The 26,343-nt window shown below is 45.9% G+C and overlaps 1 protein-coding gene across 4 annotated transcripts in view; it reads left to right on the top strand.

The window, feature by feature from the left end:
- Positions 1-26,343, top strand: part of LOC144506201 (cell adhesion molecule DSCAM) — a 518,357-nt gene that overhangs the window by 367,175 nt on the left and 124,839 nt on the right. For all 4 annotated transcript variants that reach the window (XM_078232062.1, XM_078232059.1, XM_078232061.1 and 1 more), the window contains exons 11-13: positions 3,917-4,116; positions 17,978-18,074; positions 21,776-21,904. In XM_078232062.1, coding sequence (XP_078088188.1) covers positions 3,917-4,116; positions 17,978-18,074; positions 21,776-21,904 — 426 coding nt within the window. The remainder of the gene's footprint in view (positions 1-3,916; positions 4,117-17,977; positions 18,075-21,775; positions 21,905-26,343) is intronic.

The following is a 26,343-nucleotide window of genomic DNA, read 5'->3' as shown; positions in this document are numbered from 1 at the left end:
TCTACAGTCGGTCTAAGAACTCAACCCCATGCCTCGAGTCCATGATGGAAGGACCCAATCTCGGAACACTCACCAGTTACCCACTCGAAAGCACTATAGGACATGGCACATGATTAATGTTCCAGAGGGTTGGGGGGGGGCCAGGATGTGAAGAGAGTTGAGATGCTCTTCATCTGTAAAAAGTCCCAAATGGAGTGTTTCAAATAGCTTCTCTGAATCAAACTCCCACTGCCCAGCTTTGTGTGTCGTTCATGCTTAGAACTGTGGCCAGAGGCGTAAAGACACCTTTAAAACAGGCACCGTCAGCTTGGTCAGGTTCATCAGTGTTAATTGGCAATCTATCTGGGAGAAGGCAAGTCTGATTTTCGCAAGCCCCACTATTGCTTAACTATACTTTGGGCAGTATGGTGGCACAGTGGTTAGCATTGCTGCCTCACAGCACCAGGGACCCGGGTTCAATTCCGGCCTCAGGGCACTGTCTGTGTGGACTTTGCACGTTTCCCCAGTCTCTGGGTGGGTTTCCTCCGGGTGCTCCACTTTCCTCCCACAGTCCAAACTTATGTGGGTTAGGTTGATTGCTCATGCTAAATTGACCCTAGTGTCAGGGGATTAAGAGGGTAAATATGTGGGGTTACGGGAATAGGGCCTGGGTGGGATTGTGGTCGGTGCAAACTCAATGGGCCAAATGGCCTCTTTCTGCACTGTAGGGATTCTATGATTCTATGAACGTAATACATCAGCTGCCAGTACAGCAGATCACAAACAGTGGAAACCGACTGGACGGGTTCTTCAGCTTGCTCTGCAGCTCTGCTCAGAGAAGCTCAAGTCCAAAATCAAACCTGCATCCTTTCGGCTGCTACCCTTGTGACATGTGTTGCACCAGTGTAGCTGACCTGGGTGAGAGAATGGGAGAGGCTCTGTACAAACATCATCCCCTTATATATATACCCATACCCAACATACACGTTATTCAGCAAGTTATCAACTGGGGTGGCACAGTAGCATGGTGGTTAGCACTGCTGCCTCACAGCGCCAGCAACCCGGGTTCAATTCCGGCCTTGGGTCACTGTCTGTGTAGAGTTTGTACGTTCTCCCCATGTCTGCATGGGTTTCCTCCGTGTGCTCCGGTTTCCTCCCACACTCCAAAGATGTGCAGGTTAGGTTAATTGGCCATGCTAAATTGCCCCTCAGTGTCAGGGGGACGAGCGGGGTAAATACATGGGGTTACGCTGGTAGGGGCTGGGTGGGATTGCTGTCACTGCAGGCTTGGTGGGCTGGATGGCCTCCTTCTGCACTGATACTATGAAAACATCAGACACACCAAGTCCTGTGGCGATAGGGAAGTGATAATGGGGGCAGGTAGAGGATGCTACTTGCAGTTTTCATTCCTAACTCTCCACAGGAGGTCTCAGAGTGATAGTTGCTCTCCACAGGTGGGGACAGATGTGGAGTTGGTATCCTTCTGAGGTGACAGAGCAGATCTTCTCAGGAACAGCACTACTCTTCCCCAATCTGGGAAACGGAAGGAAAGGAACGCAAAATATACTCCTCTCCCTGCATCTGCCAGGTTGCTGCTCCTATCTGGTCATTATTCACCCTGGTCAAAAAGTAAAGAACAAGGCTACTCGTCATTATATGACGCTTGGTTCATGAAATATCAGACTATTTCTAGACAACACTATGGGACCAGAGGCAGAAGTGCCCTCTTGGCCACTTCCCACCCAACATCTCACATCAGATTTTCACTTATTCTCACTGTTGCTGTCAGACCTTGCACTTCAGAAACACTTGTTGCTGCTGAAGTGTTTTAGCGATTGCTCGAGAAGCAGGGTAGTTTGCTTCGCAGGTGCAAATCTTTCTTGGGGCTCTTGCTCAGATTTAAGCCTGGACAGTGAATGTCGACAAGCTATTCAACCATGATGTGAGGTAGCAGAGCCCAGTGCTGCCTTTCCCAACAGAGGGGCCGTTAAGAACAAGATCTCTGGCTGCAATTTACCTTCCGTAACCCAGAGACAATTGCAAAACCACAATAGGAACACCATCACCTGCAAATTTCCCTCCAAGCCACTCACCATCCTGACTTGCCGTTCCTTTCCAGACGTTGGGTCAAAATCCCAGAACTCCCTCCCTACCAGCATTGTGAGTCAACCTATAGCACGTGGACTGCAGCGATTCAAGAAGGCACCACTTTTCCAAGGACAACTAGGAATGGGCAATAAATGTGGCCAACCAGTGACGCCCATGTCCCATGATTTAATTAAAACAAGTGGACTACCTTCTTCAGTTCGAAGAGGGTCTATTTATTTATTTAATTATTAGTCACAAGTAAGGCTCACATTAACACTGCAATGAAGTAACTGTGAAATTCCCCTCAGTCCGGCGCCTGTTCGGGTCAATGCACCCTAACCAGCATGTCTTTCAGACTGTGGGAGGAAATCGGAGCACCCGGAGAAAACCCACGCAGACACAGGGAGACATGCAGACTCCACAGACGGTGACCCGAGTTGGGAGTTGAACCTGGGTCCCTGGCGCTGTGAGGCAGCAGTGCTAACCACAGTGCCACCGTGCCGCCCTCTCTGTATCCTCTCGGGTATCTGTTCGTCACTAATATTCACAGAATCCCTACAGTGCAGAAGGAGGCCATTGAGCCCATCGAGTCTGCATTGACCACAATCCCATCCATGCCCTATTTCCGTAACCCCACATATATACCCCTGCTAGTCCCCCTGACATTAGGATCAATTTAGCATGGCCAATCAACCGAACCCGCACATCTTTGGAGTGTGGGAGGAAACCCACGCAGACACGGGGAGAACGCGCAAACTCCACACAGACAGTGACCCTAGGCCGGAATTGAACCCAGGTCCCTGCTGCTGTGAGGCAGCAGTGCTAACCACTGTGCCACCATGCCACCCAACTTACTGCAAGGTCAGTCATACACTCTTTATGTACTCTAGACATTGCTACATTAAATTCTCAGCGACAGTGAGCTGCCAAAAATAAACAAGGAAAGAAATGTGGAGAGTGGCATAGTTTTAAGTAACAAACTCCTCAGGTTCAGGGAAGTGGGTAGTCCATCCATTTCTCATGTTTTGTCCCTGAAATGGAGATTGCCCATCAAAAAGAAAGATAGGGAGAAAATCTCCTTTGAAAAACTACGTTTGTAGGACACAGTGTCCATTATCCCCAGTGACAATAAATCTTCATTCTGAATGCAAGCATTCAGAAGAATCTGTGGTGTCTGAGTGAAACGGGTAGCGAGGCACTTTTTTTGATTTGATTTATTATTGTCACATGTATTCGCATACAGTGAAAATTATTGTTTCTTACGTGCTGTACGGACAAAGCATACCATTCATAGAGAAGGAAAGCAGAGAGTGCAGAATGTAGGGTTACAGTCACAGCTAGGATGTAGAGAAAGATCAACTTAGTGTGAGGTAGGTCCATTCAAAAGTCTGATGGCAGCAGGGAAGAAGCTGTTCTTGAGTCGGTTGGTACGTGACCTCAGACTTTTGTATCTTTTTCCCGACGGAAGAAGGTGGAAGAGACAATGTCTGGGGTGCGTGGGGTCCTTGATTATGCGGCTGCTTTGTCGAGGCAGCGGGAAGTGTAGACAGATGGATTTGTTATAAGGTGACGATAGGCAGCATGGATTTACAAATGGTGGGAATTACATGGTCATTAATATAGTGGAAAACGGCAAGGTGAAGAACATTTCTTGTCGGAACCCTGATCAACAGTTGGGAAGTGCCTTGTTTTTTTCTATATTAAAAGCACTATGCAAATGTTGGTTGCTATGATATTTGAAAGATGAATTTCTAATCATCCTGGTTCAGCATTTGCATCCTCCAAGGTCTTTGCACATCGAAGTCAGCCCTTCACTCAGGTTGACCGCATTCTGCTTTTGTTTTGACAGTTCCTGCCATGATCACGTCATACCCGAACACCACCTTGGCAACTCAGGGCCAAAAGAAAGAGGTCAGCTGCACTGCACACGGAGAGAAGCCCATCATTGTCCGCTGGGAGAAGGAAGACACCATAATTGACCCTGAGCGTATGTTCCGCTACGTTGTGTCCACCAAAGAGATCGGGGATGAGGTGGTTTCCACATTACAGGTACCGATTATGACATTTCGCGTCATTTTCTCGCTTGCGAGTTTGCAAGCATACAAAATCGATGGGTGGGTATAAAGACCACGTTGTCCATCAAGCCTGCCCATGGCCTGACCATCATGACCAAGCACTGAACTTCCCCTCATTTCCCCTTTTGGTTCTGTTGCCATAATAACTTCATAAGATATAGGAGCAGAATCAGACCATTTGACCCATCAAGACCGCTCCGCCACTTAATCAAGGCTGAAAAGCTCTTCATCCCCATTTTCCTGCCTTCCCCCCATAACCCTTCAACCCATTACCAATTAAAAATCTGTCTAACTCCTCCTTAAATTTACTCACTGTCCCAGTATCCACCGCACTTCGGGGCAGCGAATTCCACAGATTCAAAACCCTTTGAGAGAAGTAGTTCTTCCTCAACTCTGTTTTAAATTTGCTGCCCCTTATCCTAAGACTATGCCTCGCATCCTAGAATGCCCCACAAGATGAAGCTCCATGTCTACTTTATCCATACCTTTTATCATCTTGTCTACCTAAATTTGATCTCCCCTCATTCTTCTAAATTCCAGAGCGTATAGGCCTAAACTGCCATTGTATCCTTTAGTTATCAGCCGGTCGTCGGTGAAGACAATGCCTTCCTACTCGATCAAAACGCTTCATGCTTTGAAACCCTCCGTATTAAGTCTCCCCTTAACCTTCTCTCGTCTAAGGAGAATAACTGCCCTCCCTAATCAAGGTGATTGCTAATCGGACAATATTTAGCCACCTTTCTCCAAGATCCTCGTCAGAATCTTCTGCATTGATGAGATAATGCATCTGTAAATTGCAACGAGGCGTAGTGTGATTGATTGCTGAGTGTACACCTTGCCTTTAAGTGTACATTAGCCCTTTTAAGAACCACAAGTGAAACTCACCTCAGCCAGTCCTCAGTGGAAAACTGCCTCGAACAACCCTAAATTGGTAGCAATTTAGCAGCACTCTTCATATGGTTCGACTCACCAAGTGAAAGCTGAATAGAGATGTGGCGCTCACACAAAGGGGAAAGGGCAGTTTTGTTCTCTCAGTTGTTATATCTGAAGCCCAGTGATTCACTGTCTACCTAAATTGTATGAATGTAAGAATATATGATTGTAGAAAATGATGGTGATTGGTCTATGCCTGGGGTGTTCGGTTTTTTACTGCAGGACTTTTGGTGCTTATTATAGTCCCTTGGACTAAAGCTTAAATGATTGTTATGTTAATTTACACCTATTCTTAGTTACCGATTTAGAAATCACAAACCGTAATCACAAATCATAAACAGCAATTTCCAAAACCCCCCAGCCTACAAATCTCAAACTAGACAAACTAAGAAACTAAGGCTTGGTTGCCATCAGATGGCCAGGACTGAGCTTTGTGACAATGATGTACTTATCAGGTTGACTGTCACATTCACATCTTTGTTTACACTCCTGCCTCACCTCACATTAATCAATGTTTCCCTATATCCCACATATTTACCTTCACATTCATTTCATCACAGAACCATCACTGTACAGAAGGAGGCCATTCGGCCCATCAAGTCTGTACTGGGTCTCTGAAGGAGCATTCTGCCTAGTCCCACTCCCCTGCCTTTCACACCCAAAACCTTGCACATTCTCTATTTTCAGATGTGAGTTGAAAAAGTGCAATAGAGGATAATTATCCTAGTGCTGACTCTATAGCTGGAATTTTACCATCCCACCTGCCAAGGGAATCGGAGCGGGCGAGGGGCAGACCATGGAAAGGTCCGTTGACCTCGGGTGGAATTTTCCAGGAGCCAGTCTCTTACTTCCATGTCCTGTGCAGTGATATCCAATGGGGTTAGGCACCCGATGATACTTCTGACAGTGAAGCAACCCACCAGTACTGCACTGAACAATCACTATGTGCTCAAATCTTTGGAGCCTGAATGGGCCTGTGTTCAGGCTCTCAGTTTAAATGAGGCCAGTGGGAAAACTCACCAACTGTGCAGAAAAAATGCCAGAAGAGTTTCAGTTTCATTCACATGTAGAACACAGAGATGTGGTTTGCTTCATTCTAACTGCAGCGTTCAAGCATTTTATGGTCCGATTTCTTCACTCATTTTATGACATGTCTTTGTTTGAATGGGTTGAGTGGGGTTGTGGAAGTTGTGTGGAGGACCAACCGAATAGCACTCAACACCTACAAAGATTTTACTCTGGCTCTGCTCTGGGTTTCAATTAAGTCATGACCTTCTGATCTGAAGCAAAAGTAAAGTTTATTTATAAGTCACAAGTAGGCTTACATTCACACTGCGACGAACGTACTGTGAAAATCCCTTAGTCGCCACAGTCCGGCGCCTGTTCGGGTACACTGAGGGAAATTTAGCATGGCCAATTCACCTAACCTGCACATCTTTGGAGTGTGGGAGGAATCCGGAGCATCCGGAGGAAATCCACACAGACACGGGGAGAATGTCCAAACTCCACACAGACAGTGACCCAAGCCGGGAATCGAACCCAGACCCCTGGCGCTGTGAGGCAGCAGTGCTAACCACTGTGACACCGTGCCGCCCCGAGGTGAAAGGTCATCTCTGAACCAATGTTGTCACATATCAGTGAATGCCCACCCTCTACTGAATACCTTGAGTTGTCACTGCAGTTTGTCAAGCCTTTGCAACAAGGTAAGTTTAGGTAAAACTGGCACACTATATTAATGATTCCACAATTTCTCAACTAGGAGCACAGATCAGATAATTGGAAAAAGCCTTTGAAAGAATAAATAGCAGAACAACCAAGCCAAGCATTTTTTTAAAAAATTCATTCGTGGGACATGGGCATCGCTGGCTGGCCAGCATTTATTGCCCATCCCTAGTTGCCCTTGAGAAGGGGGTGGTGAGCTGCCTTCTTGAATCGCTGCAGTCCACGTGCTGTGGTTTGACCCACAATGCTATTAGGGAGGGAATTCCAGGATTTTGACCCAGCGACTGCGAAGGAACGGCAATATATTTCCAAGCCAAAGTGGTGAGTGGCTTGGAGGGGAACTTGCAGGTGGTGGTGTTCCCATGTATCTGCTGCCCTTGTCCTTCGAGATGGAAGTGGTTATGGGTTTGGAAGTAGCTGTCTAAGGATCTTTGGTGAATTGCTGCAGTGCATCTTGTAGATAGTACACACTGCTGCTACTGGTCTTTCAAATTCTGATCATCATTTCCAAATCCCTCTATGGATTCAACCCTCTGTGACCCCCCTCCAGCTCCAAATCCCTCCAAGTTCTCTGTGCTGCTCCTCCAGTTCCTGCCTCCTGTGCACCCCTGATGCGCGATTAAATCACTCGGGAGGCTGGATCGTACCCGGGAAACAAAGGCTTTTATTAGTAACAAGAATGGAGCATACTATATAACAATACAATCCCAGACTAAATGGTCACCAGGCAGTGCAGTGACCTTTATACTCCTACAGGTAGGCGGAGCCAACTGGAGTGTACCACAGAACAATACCAACAGGTAGAACACCCCAACCCTAACCCCAACAGTGACAACAGTAACATATGTTCAAGTACCCATAGTGCTAACCATCTATGGTTCAGTACCCATAGTGGTAACCAACTATGGTTCACCACAACCCCCAATTTCCTTCATTCCAGCATCGGAAGCCGTGCCGTTCGTTGGTTTTAAGCCTCTTATACTCCCCTTCCTAAACCTCTCTGCCCCTCAAAGTCACTCCTGACAACCGCCATCTTTGATCAAGCTTCTGTTCATCTGTCTTTGTATCTGGCTGGGTGTACTTCATCTGACTTGTCTGCCGTGAAACATCTTGAGTCTTCTTTACTGTGTTAAAGGCGCTACAGAAGTGCGGATGTTGATGAAGAAAGCTAAGAACAGTGAGTTGTAAATGCAGGAGAAACATGACAGGGATTTTTTTTTTTCTTAAGCGCTGCGTTGATCAAGTCGAAATTGCCTGTGCTCACATCAGAGCCCGTCAGCACCTCACATCTTCTGTCAGAAAGCATCCCTTCTTACCTCACCAAATATTCCCTGTCAACCAAAAGTCTCCTTGGACTATTATTGCTGTCGCTTTCCTATGATGGGCTCTTTGTTGCAAGGATCCTGGGCTGTAAGAAGCAACGTTCTGTACGGTTACAGTGACAGATGAAAGGAAATTAGACAAATCATGGGCACTTACTAACAGCAAATTGAGGCTTCGAAAAATATTAAGGCCACGCTGTTTCAATCCTGGTGCTTAAAGTTACTTTGGCAATTGTGCAGAGAGTGACCCTCCTCACATCTATCGCAAAATATTTTAACTACTATCTTTGAATGGGAAACCTTTAAAGGAACAAATGCAATGCGCCCTTGAATGAGCATGATTTTATCTTAAAGGAACATTGTTGTTACGGAAGAGTGTTTAGCAACAACACCAACCACTTGCATTGATGTAGCACCGTTAATGTTGCAAATCATCCAACATTATCAAGGAAAATCTTACACTGAGTCACATAAAGTACAGTTGACCAAAATCTTGGTCAGAGGCAGATTTTAAGGAGAATCTTAAAGGAGGAGAGAGAGTTAAGGATTGAGGTAGACATATTTCAGGAGAGGAATTCTATGGGCAGCACGGTGGCGCAGTGGTTAGCACTGCTGCCTCACAGCACCAGGGACCCGGGTTAGAACACAGAACATAGAACATAGAACAGTACAGCACAGAACAGGCCCTTCAGCCCACGATGTTGTGCCGAGCTTTGTCTGAAACCCAGATCAAGCTATTTCCTCCCTATCATCCCGAAGTGCTCCATGTGCCTATCCAATAGCTTCTTAAATGTTCCTAAAGTTCCTGACTCCACTATCCCTGCAGGCAGTCCATTCCACACCCCAGCCACTCTCTGAGTAAAAAACCTACCTTGGACATCCTTCCTATATCTCCCACCATGAACCCTATAGTTATGCCCCCTAGTTACCGCTCCATTCACCCGAGGAAATAGTCTTTGAACGTTCACTCTATCTATCCCCCTCATCATCTTATAAACCTCTATCAAGTCTCCTCTCAACCTCCTCCGCTCCAAAGAGAAAAGCCCAAGTTCCCTCAACCTTTCCTCATAAGACCTACCCTCCAAACCAGGCAGCATCCTGGTAAATCTCCTTTGCACTCTTTCCAGAGTCTCCACATCCTTCTTGTAGTGAGGTGACCAGAACTGCACACAATATTCCAAATGCGGTCTCACCAAGGTCCTGTACAGTTGCAGCATAAATTCCGGCCTTGGATCACTGCCTGTGTGGAGTTTGCACATTCTCCCCGTGTCTGCATGGGTTTCCTCCGGGTACTCCAGTTTCCTCCCACCGTCCAAACATGTGTGGGCTAGGTGGATTGGCCATGCTAAATTGCCCCTTAGTGTCAGAGGGACTGGCTAGGGTAAGTATGTGGGGTTACGGGAATAGGCCCCGGGTGGGATTGTGGTTGGTGCGGGCTCGATGGGCTGAATGGCCTCCTTCTGCACTGTAGGGATTCTATGATTCTATGATTCTAACTCCAGTGTTTAAGTCCTAGCTGAAAGCACAGTTGACCATGGCGATGGGCTAAAAAACAGGAATGCACAAGAGGCCAGGATTGGAGGAGCAAAAAGATCTCATAGAGTTGTGGGGCAGGAATAGTTTAGGGGGATAGGGAGGGGCAAAACCATGGAGGGATTAGAAAACTAGAATAAGAATCTTAAAACTGGGTTATTACCAAATCAAGAGCCAATGTAGGCCAGCGAGCAGAGGGGTGATGGGTGCGAGTTAGGAAAAGGGCAGTGAGTGAGCTCAAGCCCACCATGCTATATCCATGTCCTCCATGTGCCCTCCATAGTTACTCACCCAATGGAGCTATTACAAGGGGGCATAACTATAGGGTTCGTGGTGGGAGATATAGGAAGGATATCAGAGGTAGGTTCTTTACGCAGAGAGTGGTTGGGGTGTGGAATGGACTGCCTGCAGTGATAGTGGAGTCAGACACTTTAGGAACATTTAAGCGATTATTGGATAGGCACATGGAGCACACCAGGATGATAGGGAGTGGGATAGCTTGATCTTGGTTTCAGATAAAGCTCGGCACAACATCGTGGGCCGAAGGGCCTGTTCTGTGCTGTACTGTTCTATGTTCTATGTTCTAATATCCGCAATATATAGACCTAAGGGCTCAGTAAATAGCAATGGGCATTATTGTAAATTCATTGGAAAAAACTAAACTTCTAACAATTTATTAAAACCCTGAAATCAAACCCCTTACTATTGATACTGTAAAGAATAAGAAAAACACTCATGTGCAAAGAAAATGAAATCCTTTAGGTGACTGTTAGGTTTATAAACAAAAAAATACATTGAAAGACATATTCTGTTTTTACAGCTTCTTAAAAACATTTTCTTGGACCACCTGCTGAGCTGAAGTCATTAGTAGAATTTGATATCTACCCAGGCATTCATAATGGCCACAATTGTCAGAACAAACACTTCCAGCTACATATTCTGAAACTGACAGAACAGAATGGTCTTCTATTTCCATTTCAAAGCAGAGTCCCTGTCAATGGAGGGAAGCAGATGCAGAGATGCAGATAAAAGCAAATTACTGCGGACGCTGGAATCTGAAACCAAAAGAGAAAATGCTGGCAAAGCTTTGACAAAGGGTCATCTAGACTTGAAACGTCAGCTCTTTTCTCTCCTTACCAGACCTGCTGAGATTTTCCAGCATTTTTTCTGCAGAGATGCCGAGTTTTTTTTCAATTTACAAATGCAGGGTTTTTATAACAGCCCAGAGCTATCGGTCGATTTAAATCACAGTGGAGAACATGACAGCAGAGGCTCTCAGGATATCTTTTCTTCACAATTTTCATGCATTTCAATGCACTTTCTCCATTGAAAAAAGTACTATCATGCATAATAATGTTAAGATGTGGAGATGCCGGCGTTGGACTGGGGTAAACACAGTAAGAAGTTTAACAACACCAGGTTAAAGTCCAACAGGTTTATTTGGTAGCAAAAGCCACACAAGCTTTCGAGGCTCTGAGCCCCTTCTTCAGGTGAGTGGGAATTCTGTTCACAAACAGCTGTTTGTGAACAGAATTCCCACTCACCTGAAGAAGGGGCTCAGAGCCTCGAAAGCTTGTGTGGCTTTTGCTACCAAATAAACCTGTTGGACTTTAACCTGGTGTTGTTAAACTTCTTACTGTAATAATGTTAACACAGTGATAGTCAATGTAAGGGTCAAATGACATTGGCAGGAAAGATCCCTATCGTGCATCACTGCATCAAAAGCTCATCTGCATTGCAACAAATCATCTAACATTGTCATTAGAAGGTGCAAAAATATTTATACTTGCCTTTCAGAATGTCCCTGCCTCTTGAGCTGTCTTTCCCCAATGGTCACAATGTCTGCAAGGAAGTGTGTTTCCTTTCGGACTTCCAAAACCCACATCAGCACACAAAAATAGTGCATGGGAAGAAATGCAATTTTCCTGTGGTGGTCACAAAGGGGACCTCCATCCTCGGAAGAGTTGCGTCAGCCTTTTTCAGTTTCTAGTGGCACAGAGAAGGTGCTCAGAATAGCGGAGCAAGGACATGAAAACCCAGTTTGTGCTGAACCAACTCTATCTCGTGACTTTTACTGTACGAGTCAAGCATTGGGTGGGGATTGGACCTGACTATCCTCTGATATTTCTGTGTTTTAATACCCCAGTTAGGATAATCATAAATGCGTGCATGAAGGGGAGACAATGGCTCAGTGGTATTATCGATAGACTATTAATCCAGAAACTCAGCTAATGTTCTGGGAACCCAGGTTCGAATCCCGCCATGGCAGATGGTGGAATTTAAATTCAATGAACAAAAAATCTGAAATTAAGAATCTACTGATGACCATGAAACCATTGCCAATTGTCAGAAAAACCCATCTGGTTCACTAATGTCCTTTAGGGACGGAAATCTGCCATCCTTACCCGGTCTGGCCTACATGTGACTCCAGAGCCGCAGCCATCTAAAATGACCTCACTCTGTTCATAGAATCCCTACAGTACAGAAGGAGGCCATTCGGCCCATCAGGCCTGCACCGACCACAATCCCACTCAGGCCCTAATCCTGTAACCCCACATATTTATCCTGCTAATCCCCCCGAAACTAGGGTCAATTTAGCATGGCCAATCAACCTAACCAGCACGTCTTTCAGACTGTGGGAGGAAACCGGAGCACCCGGAGGAAACCCACGCAGACACGGGGAGGACATGCAAACTCCACACAGAGCCGGGAATCGAACCGGGTCCCTGGCGCTGTGAGGCAGCAGTGCTAACCACTGTGCCACCGTGCTGCCCCTGTTGTGTCAATCACCCGAATGGCATTGTGGGTCAACCCACAGCACGTGGACTGCAGCATTTCAAGAATGCTTCAGCTCACCGCCACCTTCTTCAGGGCAACTAGGGATGGGCAATAAATGCTGGCCAACCAGCGGCGCCCGTGTCCCACGAATGAATTAAAAAAGGAATAGTCACACGGTCCAGGTACCAAACCGTGCCTGGCGCCATGGAACCGTATTCCCAGGGTGTCTCAGCACCATCAGACAAGAAGTCCAGAGAGAAAGATGAAAAGGCGCTTTAGTCGATTCTGCAATGCCTGCAAGCGCTCAATGGCCAATCAAAGTGTCGCACCTGCTTATATAATGAGTACATCAGAAAGACACTTCAGAGAAGACCACAGTCCAGTCTCATAGGCACGGTCCCAGAGAGGTTAGAGCTTACACAAATGTAAAGAGGCGAAATCAGTGGCAGCACCAGGTATCTACTTTAATGTTAAACTATTGATTATTCCAAAAAATAATCAATTCGCTCCTTTGATCTCTCAACCAATTGCTTGCTTTGTTCCCCTTTGCCTGTTCTTGAGCTTCAACATTTCAGAGGCATGTCAGCCTCCTGTTTTTTTTTAATCTTCCTTTTCTACTTCAAACACGCTGGCAGCAAGTAGAATTTTTCTTTTGACATGGTTACTATAACAACCTCCTGTCCTGACCCCTGTCATCACTGATTCCGAAAGTGCCTCAGACTTTCATATTGAAGCTTCGGACGATTTTCTCCAAATCACAGCGAGGAAAAAGGGAATGAAAATCAATTTCCCCGGCGAGGCAATTAAGTCTCTCGGTTTAAATGATTAATTAACCCTTCATGGATTCGCTACAGGATGAGGAGCAGTTCGAACGATATGTGTATTTTGAGCCACAAGATTATTTTTCCCTCGCTTCGACAGAAAGAATAAAAGATTTATTATTTTTTCAGAACGGTGCAAAAGCCATTAGGCCCAACAATGTGCTGCCACTCCATGTTGCTTGTGGCGGACATGTTGAGCTCGCACTCTCAGCGTGGAACATAAAAGATTGGAGGGGGGAGTGATCAGAAACATAGAAAATAGGTGCAGGAGAAGGCCATTCGGCCCTTCAAGCCTGCACCGCCATTCAATATGATCATGGTTGATCATGCTCTTTCAGTATCCCACTCCCGCTTTCTCTCCATCCTTCTTGATCCCTTTAGCCACAAGGGCCACGTCCAGTTCCCTCTTGAACATATCTAATGAACTGGCCCCAACAGCTTTCTGTGGTAGAGGCACAAGGTTCACAACTCTCTGAGTGAAGAAGTTCTTCCTCATCTCAGTCCTGAACGGCTTACCCCTTTTGACAAGGTCCCACACAAGAGACTAGTGAGAAAAATTAAAGCTCATGGTATTGGGGGTAATGTGTTGACATGGATAGAGAACTGGTTGGCAGACATGCAGCAGAGAGTGGGAATAAACAGGTCCTTTTCAGGCAGTGACTAGTGGCGTGCCACAGGTTCAGTGCTGGGACCCCAGCTATTCACAATGTACATTAACTGATTTGGACAAAGGAATGGCAGTGTGTGCTGTGAGGAGGATGCTAAGAGGCTGCAGGGTGATTTGGACAGGCTGGCTGAGTGGGCAAATGCTTGGTAAATGCAATATAATGCGGACAAATGTGAGGTTATCCACTTTGGTGGCAAAAACAGGAAGGGAGGTTATGGGGACAGAAACAAGAGGCAGTGCAGGGAAAAGTGGAAGGCAGAGAAACCAAAGACAAAAATCAATAAAAGGGCCACATTACATCATAATTCTAAGAGGGCAATAAATGCCAAAAAAACAAGTCTAAATGCTTTGTGTCTCAATGTGAGGAGCATTTGTAATAAGGTGATAGATATCTTTCAAGAAAGATAGATGGAAAGGAAAGTGGGCTAGCATAGCGCTGCTGGTTAAAGAGGAGATTAATGCAATAGTAAGCAAGCCATGATGTGGAGATGCCGGCGTTGGACTGGGGTAAACACAGTAAGAAGTCTCACAACGCCAGGTTAAACACCTGTTGGACATTAACCTGGTGTTGTGAGACTTCTTACATAGTAAGGAAGGACATTAGCCTGGACGACGTGGAACCTGTATGGGTGGAGCTGTGGAACACCAGATGCAAGGCATATAATCCTAAAATTAGAGCCAGACCAGACCAAAGCATAGCTGAGATCTGAAATTCGAATGCCCCAACCCCTTTTCTCCAAAATCGTGTCGGATTATTGGATCTTTCAAGACTGAGGTTAATAGAGATGGGCAATAACTAGAGGCCGTGAGTGAATAAAAAACTTTTGGTTGGGGAAGAGCATAAGGAGCTTATGGAACTAAGATGAACAAATAGAGGTGAGATGCAGATCAGACATCATTCTCGACAATAGGCTTCAGAAAGAACAAATGTGGAAACACTATCCTCTGGAAGAGTAGAGCTATTTGTCTCTCTCTCCCTGGCCCTCCGCCCCATACAATGTTAGTGTCTACCCCTGTCTTAACCCCCCCTATCCATCCTCATCCCTGTTCACTCACTCTTCTCTTCTCCCCTGAGCTTTAACTGCAATCTCACTACCCTATGGAAACCATGGGTAAGATTTTGCCCCCCCCCACTTCCTCCCCCACTCACCCCCATGGCGTGTTTTCCAGGGCCTTGTGTGTGTGTGTGTGTGGGGGGGGGGAGAGTGGAGGGGGGGGGTAGCGGGGAGGTGGGCGGTCACCTTTGGCAGAACCAGAAGATCCCACCAGCGGGAACGCCAGAAAATCCTGCCCGATGGGGCAGGATTCTGTTCTGCGCTGTAATGTTCTATGTTCTATGTTCTATGATGAACCTGTCAGCCACTGTTGTAAAAACCCTATCTGCTTCACGAATGTCCATTAGGGAAGGCAATCTGCCATCCTTGTCCAATCTGGCCTACCTGTGATTCCAAATCCACAGCAACATGGTTGACTCTTAACCACCCTCTGAAGTGGTCTAGCAAACCACTCAGTTTCAGGGTAATTAGGGATGGGCAACAAATGCTGACCTTGCCAACGGACGTCCCACATCCCATGAAAGGATAAAGGAAAGAAAAGTCCTCATTCGCTCTCTTCCAGTATAGTCTCCCACTTCCCTTCACTCAATCCATCTCTCTCTCTGTACTTTGGCCCAACCCCAGACTCCCAGCTGCATCTCCATCAGCAATTTTCAGTCCGCCCCCCTGAGTAGGGCGGAGCTCTCTCTTTGCGCATGGAGTCATATTGACTCTGTCTACACTTCCCGCTGCCTCGGCAAAGCAGCCAGCATAATGAAGGACCCCACGCACCCCAGACATTCTCTCTTTCACCTTCTTCCTTTGGGAAAAAGATACAAAAGTCTGAGGTCACGTACCAACCGACTCAAGAACAGCTTCTTCCCTGCTGCTGTCAGACTTTTGAATGGACTTACCTTGCATTAAGTTGATCTTTCTCTACACCTTAGCTATAACTGTAACACTACATTCTGCACTCTCTTGTTTCCTTCTCTATGAACGGTATGCTTTGTCTATATATAGCGTGCACGAAACAATACTTTTCACTGTATGTTAATACTTGTGACAATAATAAATCAAATCAAACTTTTCCATGCTGACCTTTTTTGAAAATCACTAAGCTAATCTCAATTGCCCGCATTTGACCCATATCTCTCTATACCCATCTTACCAATGAAACTGTCCAAATGCTTTTTAAAAGACAAACTTGTACCCCTCTACTACTACCTCTGGCAGCTTGTTCCAGATGCTCACCACCCTCTATGTGAAAAAATTGTCCATCTGGACCCTTTCATATCTCTCCCCTCTCACCTTAAGCCTCTGCCTTCTAGTTTTAGACTCCCCTACCTTTGGGAAAAGATATTGACTATCTAGCTGATCTGTGCCCCTCATTATTTTATAGACCTCTATAAGATCACCCCTAAGTCTCCTACACTCCAGGGGAAAAAGTCTCAGTTTATCCAGCCTCTCCTTATAACTCAAACCATCAAGTCCCAATAGCATCCTAGTAAATCTTTGCTGCACTCTTTCTAGTTTAATAATATCCTTTCTATAATAGGTTGACCAGAACTGTACACAGTATTCGAAGTGTGGCCTTACCAATGTCTTGTACAACTTCAACAAGACGTCCCAACTCCTGTATTCAATGTTCTGACCAATGAAACCAAGAATGCTGAATGCTTTCTTCACCACTCTGTCCACCTGTGACTCCACTTTCAAGGAGCTATGAACATGGACCCCTAGATCTCTTTGTTGGGTAACTCTCCCCAATGCCCTACCATTAACTGAGTAAGTCCTGCCCTGGTTCAATCTACCAAAATGCATCACCTCGCATTTATCTAAATTAAACTCCATTTGTCATTCGTCAGCCCACTGGCCCAATTGATGATGCCACGGAGCAAGTAACTTTGCTGTGACGATAGCAGGCAACATCAGGGAGCTGGGGGAGAAATTGAAAAGACAGAGTTTTAAGTTGCTAACAGCTGTGGTCGCACCTAGTTCGGGGAAGCACCCCTGACAACCCGACTTTATCATTATCAACACTGACCTGTCATTTGCTTTTCATAAATTATGCAATCACTTTGTTCTAATCGGAAACACGAATGTCCCCTTCCTCGAGTTGCGGGCAGCACGGTGGCACAGTGGTTAGCACTGCTGCCTCACAGCGCCGGGGACCCAGGTTCAATTCCAGCCTCGGGTGACTGTCTGTGTGGAGTTTGCACATTATTCCCATGTCTGCGTGGGTTTCCTCCGGGTGCTCCGGCTTCCTCCCACAGTCCAAAGATGTGTGAATTAGTTTGATTGGCCAACGAAAATTACCCCTTAGTCACCAAGAAGATTGAGGGGAATTCTTCTTTTGGGAAGGATCATCAAAGTGTGAAACATTTTAAGGAGCAGCTAAGTCATCTTTTAAGGGAAAAGTGAATGAATACTGAAGCAGTGGAAGAGATCAGTCCAAGGGGGAAGAGGGCAGGGATCAGTGAGAGTAGTTTTGGATTGCCCAAGGGGAGGTGATGGCCTAGTGATATTATCGCTCGACTATTAATCCAGAAACTCAGCTCATGTTCTGGGGACCCGGGTTCGAATCCTACCACGGCAGATGGTGGAATTTGAATTCAATAAAAATTATTGGAAATCAAGAATCTATTGATGACACCATTGTCGGAAAAACCCATCTGGTTCACTAATGTCCTTTAGGGAAGGAAATTTGCCATCCTTACCCGGGCTGGCCTCCATGTGACTCCAGAGCCACAGCAACGTGGTTGACTCTCAACTGCCCTCCAATAAATGCTGGTCAACCAGTGATGCCCATGTCCTATGAATGAATTTTAAAAAAGGGAAAAGGAGGTACGAAGTGAATATCCAACTGCAAATGTTGTACTGAGGAAGCGGTGGGTGTGGAGTTGGTGATGAAGGTTATTAGCCTGGCTTTTCTCTTTTCACTCCTGACTTCCGTTCTTGTTTCACATTTCCAGAAGATTCTGTATCTTTAAATCATTGCTGTTTGACACATCTCTTCTCTCCTTAGATTACCCCAACGGTGCGCGGGGATTCAGGGTTTTTCTCTTGCCATGCTATTAATTCATACGGAGAGGACCGAGGGTTGATTCAGCTGACTGTGCAAGGTAAGTTGAAACACTTTGGTGCAAGCTATTATTCAGCATAATATAAAGTTGGCTGCGGAAATCACTCGCCTCTACATGTTGTGCTACGTGCTACTAGCCAGCCTAGCAGTGCAAGGAAAGTCCTACCCCCCCATAGCGTTGATATAACATTATCTAAACACAGCAAAATGTCCCACGACACTTCACAGGAGCTTAACCAGATTTAGAAAATAAACAGCGAGTTGAATATGGGCCAGAATTTTACAGCAGACCCCCAGGCACACGCCTGTCCTAAACACGTGTGAAAATGCGTGTGATGATGTCAGGCATGCGTCCCAACATCATCACACACGCGTGCAATATCGAAATTGGCGGCTGCACCTGCTGACAATTAAAGGGCCAATTATCAAAATGACGTGGAAGCTTTGGGGAGAATGCAAGGAAGGTTCACCAGGATATTGCCTGGTCTCGAGGGTGTTGGCTATGAGGAGAGGTTGAATAAACTAGGATTGTTTTCACTGGAAAGACGGAGGCTGAGGGGAGACCTGATGGAGGTCTACAGAATTATGAGAGGCACAGACAGGGTGGATAGTCAGAGGCTTTTTCCCAGGGTGCAAGTGTCAATTACAAGGGGGGCACAGGTTCAAGGTGAGAGGGGGAAAGTTTAAGGGAGATGTGCGGGGGATGTTTTTCCCGTAGAGAGTGTTGGGTGCCTGAAACATGTGCCAGAGAGGGTGATGGAAGCAGGCACACTAGCAACATTTAAGAGGCATCTGGATGGGTACATGAAAGGGAGGGAACAGAGGGATATGGACCGAGTAAGGGTAGAAGGTTTTTTTAGTTTAGTTAGGGCATCATGAACGGCGTGGGCTTGGAGGGCCGAAGGGCCTGTTCCTGTGCTGTACTTTTCCTTGTTCTTTGTTCTTGTTAACATTATTAAAAAGCCAATGAACGCAGGTTTCAGGTTAATTGTGCGATTTTGTGTTTATCGCACGCACAAAACGGGTGGACAGGCAATACATTTCTATCAATTTGTCACCTAGCAAGATGGGATGAACAGTTCCCCGAGAACATACACGTTCATTTTATTTGTGATTCTGCTGCTGTTATCCTTCCCAGTTTTGCCAGATTTGCCTTTGGTTGCATAGGCTTTCTAAACTGCTTCACCTGCAAATCTGCGCCAAAGTACCAACAAAATCGATCAGTCTGCACAAACCAAATTGACATTTGCAAAAGAGATTGGCCTTGAAAATTCATAGCCATTTGGCAGATTGCCGCTGGAATTATATAGCGGCGGTGTGGGGGTAGGGTGTTGAGCTGAGGGTAGGTGCTCTCTCTGAACATCAGACTCCCCATGACCCAGTCCTTCACAATGACCCAGCATACAGATCCTGCAGGTTTGTCACTGGGGTGAAATTCAGGCCCTGGGGTCATCCGGATGGGTCACTCATAACTTGAGCGAAGAAGTGGGTGTTAAGGACCATCTTGATGAAGGAAGAAGATTTTGAGAGGTTTAAGGCAGAGATAGGATGGGCTTTATTGGGGACAAAGGAGGGACAGGGAAAGCCGATGATATTTAATGAGTGCTTCATATTAGCGTTTACTCAGGAAGAAAAAGCAGGCAAAATGATTGTAGAAGTGTAGGTGGTACGGGTAATGGGCAGAATGTAAATCGATAGGCAGGATGTACTGGAAAGGCTGGCTATGTTTGGGGTGGCTAAGTCACCCGGTCTAGATGGCTTGCATTGCAGGTTGCTAAAGGAATTGGGAGTAGAGATACTGGAAGGGCCTGCTATAGCCTTCAAATATTGTTGAGATAACACACATGCTGTCACAGCTTTTCATCTTGCATTCATCAGGATCAATGCGAAAATGCCAGCTTTCAAAGATGTTGGTTAGCTCAGTTGGCTGGATGGTTGGTTAGTGATACAGAGTATTGCCAACAGCACAGGTTCAATTCCCGTACCGGCTGAGGTTATTGATGAAGGTTCCCCCCCTTCTCAACCTTGCCCCTTGCCGGAAATGTGGTGACCCTCAGGTTAAATCACCATCAGACATCCCCCTTTTGAGGGGGAGAGCAGCCTAAGGTCATCTGTGGCGACTTTGCTTTTTCCCTAATGTGTAAGTAGTTAGGATCTGGAATGCACATCCAGAGTGTGACTTTCAATGAGGTATTGGATAATTATCTGAGGAGAAAAAGACATGCAGGGCAATGGGGAAAAGGCAGGGGAAGGGACTAGCTGGGCTGTGCTAGGAGAGAGCAGACATGGACTCAATGGTCTGAATGGCCTCCTTCTGTGCTGTAACCAGTTTATGATTCTATAAAATGAGTCAGTGTGTAGTTAAATTTTGATGCTGAGCAAGCGAAGGAGATATTAGACCATGTGAATGAAAGCTTGGTTAAGGAGGGAGGTTTGAAAGTGCATGTTAAAGCAGGCGAGAAGGAAATGAAGAATTGGAAAGGTTTGAGGAGAGAATTTCCATGCGCAGGGTCAAGAAGGTTAAAGGCAATGCTTTCAATAGTGGGTGTGAGGGAATATATCAAAATATCAGCCATGATTGAATGGTGGAGCAGACTCGATGGGTCGAGTGGCCTAATTCTGCTCCTATGTCTTATGGTCTTATGGATGTGAAGGATCAAAAGGCCAGAGCTGAAAAAATTGCAGCTCTTTCACTAGTTGTAAGGCTGGAGGAGATTACAGAGATAGGGAGGAGTAAGGTCAAGGAGGGATTTAAAAACAAGAATGAGAATTTTGAATGGCAATGCCGGACTGGAAGCTAATCAGTCTGGCAGCACCTCAGTGAGGAGAGAGGTGAATGAGCCTTGGTGCGAGATCAAACTGAGGTGGCTGGATGAGTTCAAGTTGCTGAAGTGTGCATGATGGGAGGGCATTTGGAGTAGTCGGGTCTGAAGTATCAAAGATATCGATGGGGGTTTCAACAGCAGGTGGGCTGGGGCGGAGCTGGAGACAAGTCGAATTACGGAGTTGGCAGTAGGCCGACTTTGGGATGGTGAGGATACAAAGTCGGCAGCCTATCTCGGGGTCAAATAAGATGTCGAGATATTGAACAAACTGGAAGGGGTTAGAATGGTTGACGAACAGATGGAGGTTATGGTGGGTGTTTGTCTCCTCAGAGTTTACATGAAAGAAATATTCTCATTGACTTACAGTTGAGACATAAACAAGAACAGAGAATGCTGGGAAAACCTAACAAGTCTGGCAGCATCTGTAAGGAGAAAAAAAAAGAATTAATGTTTCGAATCTGTTTGCTCCTCGTGAGTTCTGATGAAGGGACAAGTGGACTCGAAACATTAACTCTTGTTATTTTTTCTCCTTACAGTTGCTGCCAGACTTGTTGAGTTTTCCCAGCATTCTCTGTTCTTGTTTCAGATTCCGGTATCTGCAGTATTTTGCTCATTTGAGATATAAACACTTTGCTAAACAGTAAAGGCTCACTTCTCAGAAAAGGGTGAAGAGTTTCCATGGGGATCACCGTTTAAATACAGCCTAACAAATCAAAATTTGCTACCAAACATGTAGGTCAGAATTCTCCCACCGCGTCCGCAGCTGGTCCCGCTGCGGTGAATGGAGATTTGGCTGAGTGCCAAATTCTTCATTCTTGCCAGCAGTGCTAGTGGAGCGTGTGAAACCGGAGAATTCTGGCCTTATTATGAGTGCACTTCGCTTTTTTTTAAACCATCTTTGTCCATCACATTGCAGAACCTCCAGATCCTCCTGAGATCGAGATCCGTGAAGTGAGAGCTCGGAGCATTGCTTTGAGGTGGAGCATGGGCTTTGACGGCAACAGTCCCATCACTGGCTTCGACATTGAGTGCAAGAACAAGTCGGGTGAGTTCCGAAACCAAAGGACCAATTTTAACTCCAGGTAGGAGTCATGGGACAGTGGGGGAGTGGGGAGGGAAGAGGTTCCTCTGACCCGTGCAGCATTAGGTGTCCAGGTCACCAACAACCTGTCCTGGTCCCCCAGTGCCAACACTATAGTTAAGAAAGCCCACCAACGCCTCTACTTCTCAGAAGACTAAGGAAATTTGGCATGTCAGCCACGACTCTCACCAACTTTTACAGATGCACCATAGAAGGCATTCTTTTTGGCTGTATCACAGCTTGGCATGGCTCCTGCTCTGCCCAAGACCGCAAGAAACTACAAAAGGTCGTGAATGTAGCCCAATCCATCAGGCAAACCAGCCTCCCATCCATTGCCTCTGTCTACACTTCCTGCTCCCTCAGCAAAGCAGCCGGCATAATTAAGGACCCCACTCACCCCAAACATTCTCTCTTCCACCTTCTTCCATCGGGAAAAAGCTACAAAAGTCTGAGGTCACGTACCAACCGACTCAAGAACAGCTTCTTCCCTGCTGCCGTCAGACTTTTGAATGAACTTATCTTGCATGAAGTTGGTCTTTCTCTACACCCTAGCCATGACTGTAACACTACATTCTGCACTCTCTCCTTTCCTTCTCTATGAACGATATGTTTTGTCTGTATGGTGCTCAAGAAACAATATTTTTCACTGTATGTTAATACATGTGACAATAATAAATCAAATCAAACCATTACGCCTCAGGAGATTTTGGTTCCCAATCTTACCTGGAGGGCCTTTTCAGCCTTTTGGACAAATCTGGCGGAAGATGCCAAATGTCCGGGGGTTGAGTGAGACATTCTGGGAGATAGGGGACCCACATCTGGCGTCCCATTCATCCATAAGGAGTTGGGACTGTGGTTGGAAGGGCAATGAGGTTCAGGGGGCTGGGGTAAAGGAAAGTACGGGGCAGGCCTGTGGTTTCTTTGCAGAGGCTGGCGAGGCACAAACCCCAGGAAAACAAAACAATGAACTCACCTTTCTAGGCCTCGTTCAGCCTGGCTATATTTGCTGCTGGATTGACGACTTACTTGCACAGGCCTTGGGTTAAAATTGCAGACCGGTCTTAGATAGAGTCATAGAGGTTTACAGCATGGGAAACAGGCCCTTCAGCCCAACTTGTCCATGCCGCCCTTTTTTTTAACCACTAAGGCAGTCCCAATTGCCCACATTTGGCCCATATCCCTCTATAACCATCTTACCCATGTAACTGTTTAAATGCTTTTTAAAAGACAAAATTGTACCCGCCTCTCCAACTATCTTTGGCAGCTTGTTCCAGACACTCACCACCCTCTGTGTGAAAAAATTACCCCTCTGGACCTTTTGTATCTCTCCCCTCTCACCTTAAACTTATGCCCTCGAGTTTTAGACTCCCCTACCTTTGGGAAAAGATGTTGACTATCTAACTGATCTATGCCCCTCATTATTTTGTAGACCTCTTTAAGATCACCCCTCAGCCTCCTACACTCCAGGGAAAAAAGTCCCAGTCTATCCAGCCTCTCCTTATAACTCAATGGTCTTGGTGACTTGATGATTGCATGGGAGGCTCAGGTTAAGCTTGCTGGACCCTGAGGGAATTGCATCTGCCCCTTCAGGCCCATGAGCAGTGCTGTAAATACTTACCTCATGGACCCAGTGCTTATTGCCTCCTTTTACCTGTTGGTTTTCCAATGACTGGGAAACCCAACTTACATGGGTTAAAAATAAAAACACTGTTCGAATGAAGGTACACTGTCTCTTCAAAAGTGTTTCACCACTTCCTGGGAGTGGGTTTGTTGCCCTACTCCTAGTTCTAAAACGGGAAGAGGGTGAGTTTGAGGTGAGTTGAGTTCAAGTCCAATTTTGAGTCCATCTCCAATTTGTAACTTTATAACCTTCCAAACCTACACACTTTCTGGAGTTAATATGACCTCAGTAGAGTCTGGTGACCGTTCCATTGACATGGGATGGCTCTGTGGTGCCAGGGTCGGTCTGCTGGCTCTCCAGTAATGGGAGTTTAAAGATCGGGCAGTCGGAAGCAGGAGGCCATGTGGGAACCACCTGCAGGAGTAGGCCCAACCGACGTTGGCAGCCATGGAGACAGAGGCTGATTCCCAGTACCCTGTTGGACCGCTAATTAGAGGAAATAACCGTTAATGAATTAGAAATAATGCAAATTTTCACATGCAAATTGAAGAAGACCTTTCCAGTTGTCAGCAGTGTACATCAAGAGTGGTGGTATTTTGTGATCTGAGGGAGGCAAATATGTAGCATTAGTTGTCCCATTTCATTCTTTCAGATCTGTCACTTTATTGCTCATATTTGTATAATTTTCCCTCTGAAAGTACACGGTGTCATTGATTATTCAGCAGGTTTTTTTTTTAGGCTGTTAATGCCCTGAGGCTGTAAATACTTGGTGTCAGTTACATTAACCTTATGAATATTATAAAACCCAAGGGCTGATGTAACAGACGTCGTGTGTTAGCTGCCTTCAGAAGCAATGTTTAGCAATTCAGGTATCACAAGTCATTATAAAATGACATCCTTCCTGCAATTTGTGCAAAAGTGTGTTATGTGCTGGTTAATTGGAACACTCTCAATGGCAGATGGCTTTTTAATATTCTTACTTTGTTTCCCGGTTTGCACTGGGCTGCAGACTTAAGGGCGGAATTCTCCAGCCCTTCCCGCCGACGGGTACTTCCAGTCCTGCCGAAGTCAAACACCTCCCCCGCTGCGGGGTTCCCGGCGGCAGGACGGGCGAGCCACGCAAATCACCATTGGTGGGACCGGAAGATCCCACCGGCGGCTAATGGAGAAATGCCCTGGGGAAAACCTGCCGCCAGAGGGTACTGGAAAATCCCATCCTTAATGTTGAGAATAACAGTGTTCGATGTTTAAAAGGATAAATCGGATGGCGGCTTCTCGGCCGGAGTTCTCCGGCCATTCACGCCGGTGGGATTTTCCGGTGCCGCCAGCTGCACACCCCTGCCAGTGTGGGGTAACAGCATTGGGAATTCCCATTGATAGCGGCAGGACCAGAGAATTCCACCACTAGCAAACAATGCGCCACCTTCCGCCGGCGGGAACAACGTGTCTGGGAGGCTGGAGAATCTCGCCCCTGGTATTTGTACCTGCGCAGCTAGATGTGGAAATCCAGAAATTAAATTCCTCCTTGACAGAGTACACTCTTGTAATTCTGATAGACTGAGCACTGAAATCACTGGATTGCCATGAACTAAGAACAATTATTAATAGTCTCACGCTAAAAAAATGCTGGAAATCTTAGGCCTGATGCATTTAGGAGCAGGTGAATTTTTAATAAGTGACAAGCACTGCTGAACAACTTCTCTGGCCCGGATGGATAATTTTACAAGTGTGGAGTCTCAATTCTTCTTTAAAAAAATAATGTTGCAGATTTTTTAAAAATAATTTGACCTTTGCTGTTTTTCTCTCTAATATTTCTCAGTTGAACCCATCTGCATTTCCCAAATCTTTATTTTGCTCCCTGTACAATGATTTAAATTTAATTAACGGATTTTGTTTTGTTAACTTACTGGTTTGCAGTCTGCGTGGCTCAGTGAGGATTCTTTGATCTGACTGGTCGAAGACCCTCCCTGATGCTTGTCCTGCCCACAGCTGCCACAGATTCGCCCATCGTGCCGCATTGGATCAGGCATATGATCAAAATCAAATCAAAATCAAAAATTCAAAGGCTGTTAAAGGGAGATCATTTTCCAGAAGAGACTTTGCTTTTTCACCACAGTTGTACAAATTACTCACCTACACTATGTTAGGTTTGGTCTCTGTCTTGACTCATTGGGGACTCAAGTTCAAATTCAGTGCAAGTGTCTTCTTTACAACTACAAGGCTTCTGTGTAAATTGGGTACGGATTGGGCAAGAGTCTGCAACACAGTCAATAGGAACAAAATTAACAATCTTGCTCAGGCCACCTGGGAACAGGGAACTCACAAAGTTGGGGGATAATAGATTGGCATGCGCAGCGTTGAGGGAGTACTCTTCTGTGATTCCCTTGCCCTGGACAAAAAGTGAACCCTGATTTTAACCTAGGATTTGATTTGATTTATTATTTTCACATGTATTAGTATACAGTGAAAAGTATTGTTTCTTACGTGCTATACAGACAGAGCATACCATTCATAGAGAAGGAAAGGAGAGAATGCAAAATGTAGTGATACAGTCATAGCTAGGGCGTAGAGAAAGATCAACGTAATATAAGATAGGTCCATTCAAAAGTCTGATGACAGTAGGGAAGAAGCTGTTCTTGAGTTGATTGGTACGTGGCCTCAGACTTTTGTATCTTTTTCCCGACGGAAGAAGGTGGAAGCGAGTATGTCCGGGGTGCGTGGGGTCCTTGATTATGCTGGCTGCTTTTCCGAGGTAGTGGGAAGTGTGGACGGAGTCAATGGA

This window comes from Mustelus asterias, chromosome 17 (assembly GCF_964213995.1).
Source record: "Mustelus asterias chromosome 17, sMusAst1.hap1.1, whole genome shotgun sequence".
NCBI lineage: Eukaryota > Metazoa > Chordata > Chondrichthyes > Carcharhiniformes > Triakidae > Mustelus > Mustelus asterias.
The sequence above is the reverse complement of the archived record's forward strand: the minus strand, read 5'-3'. Positions and strand labels throughout refer to the sequence as shown.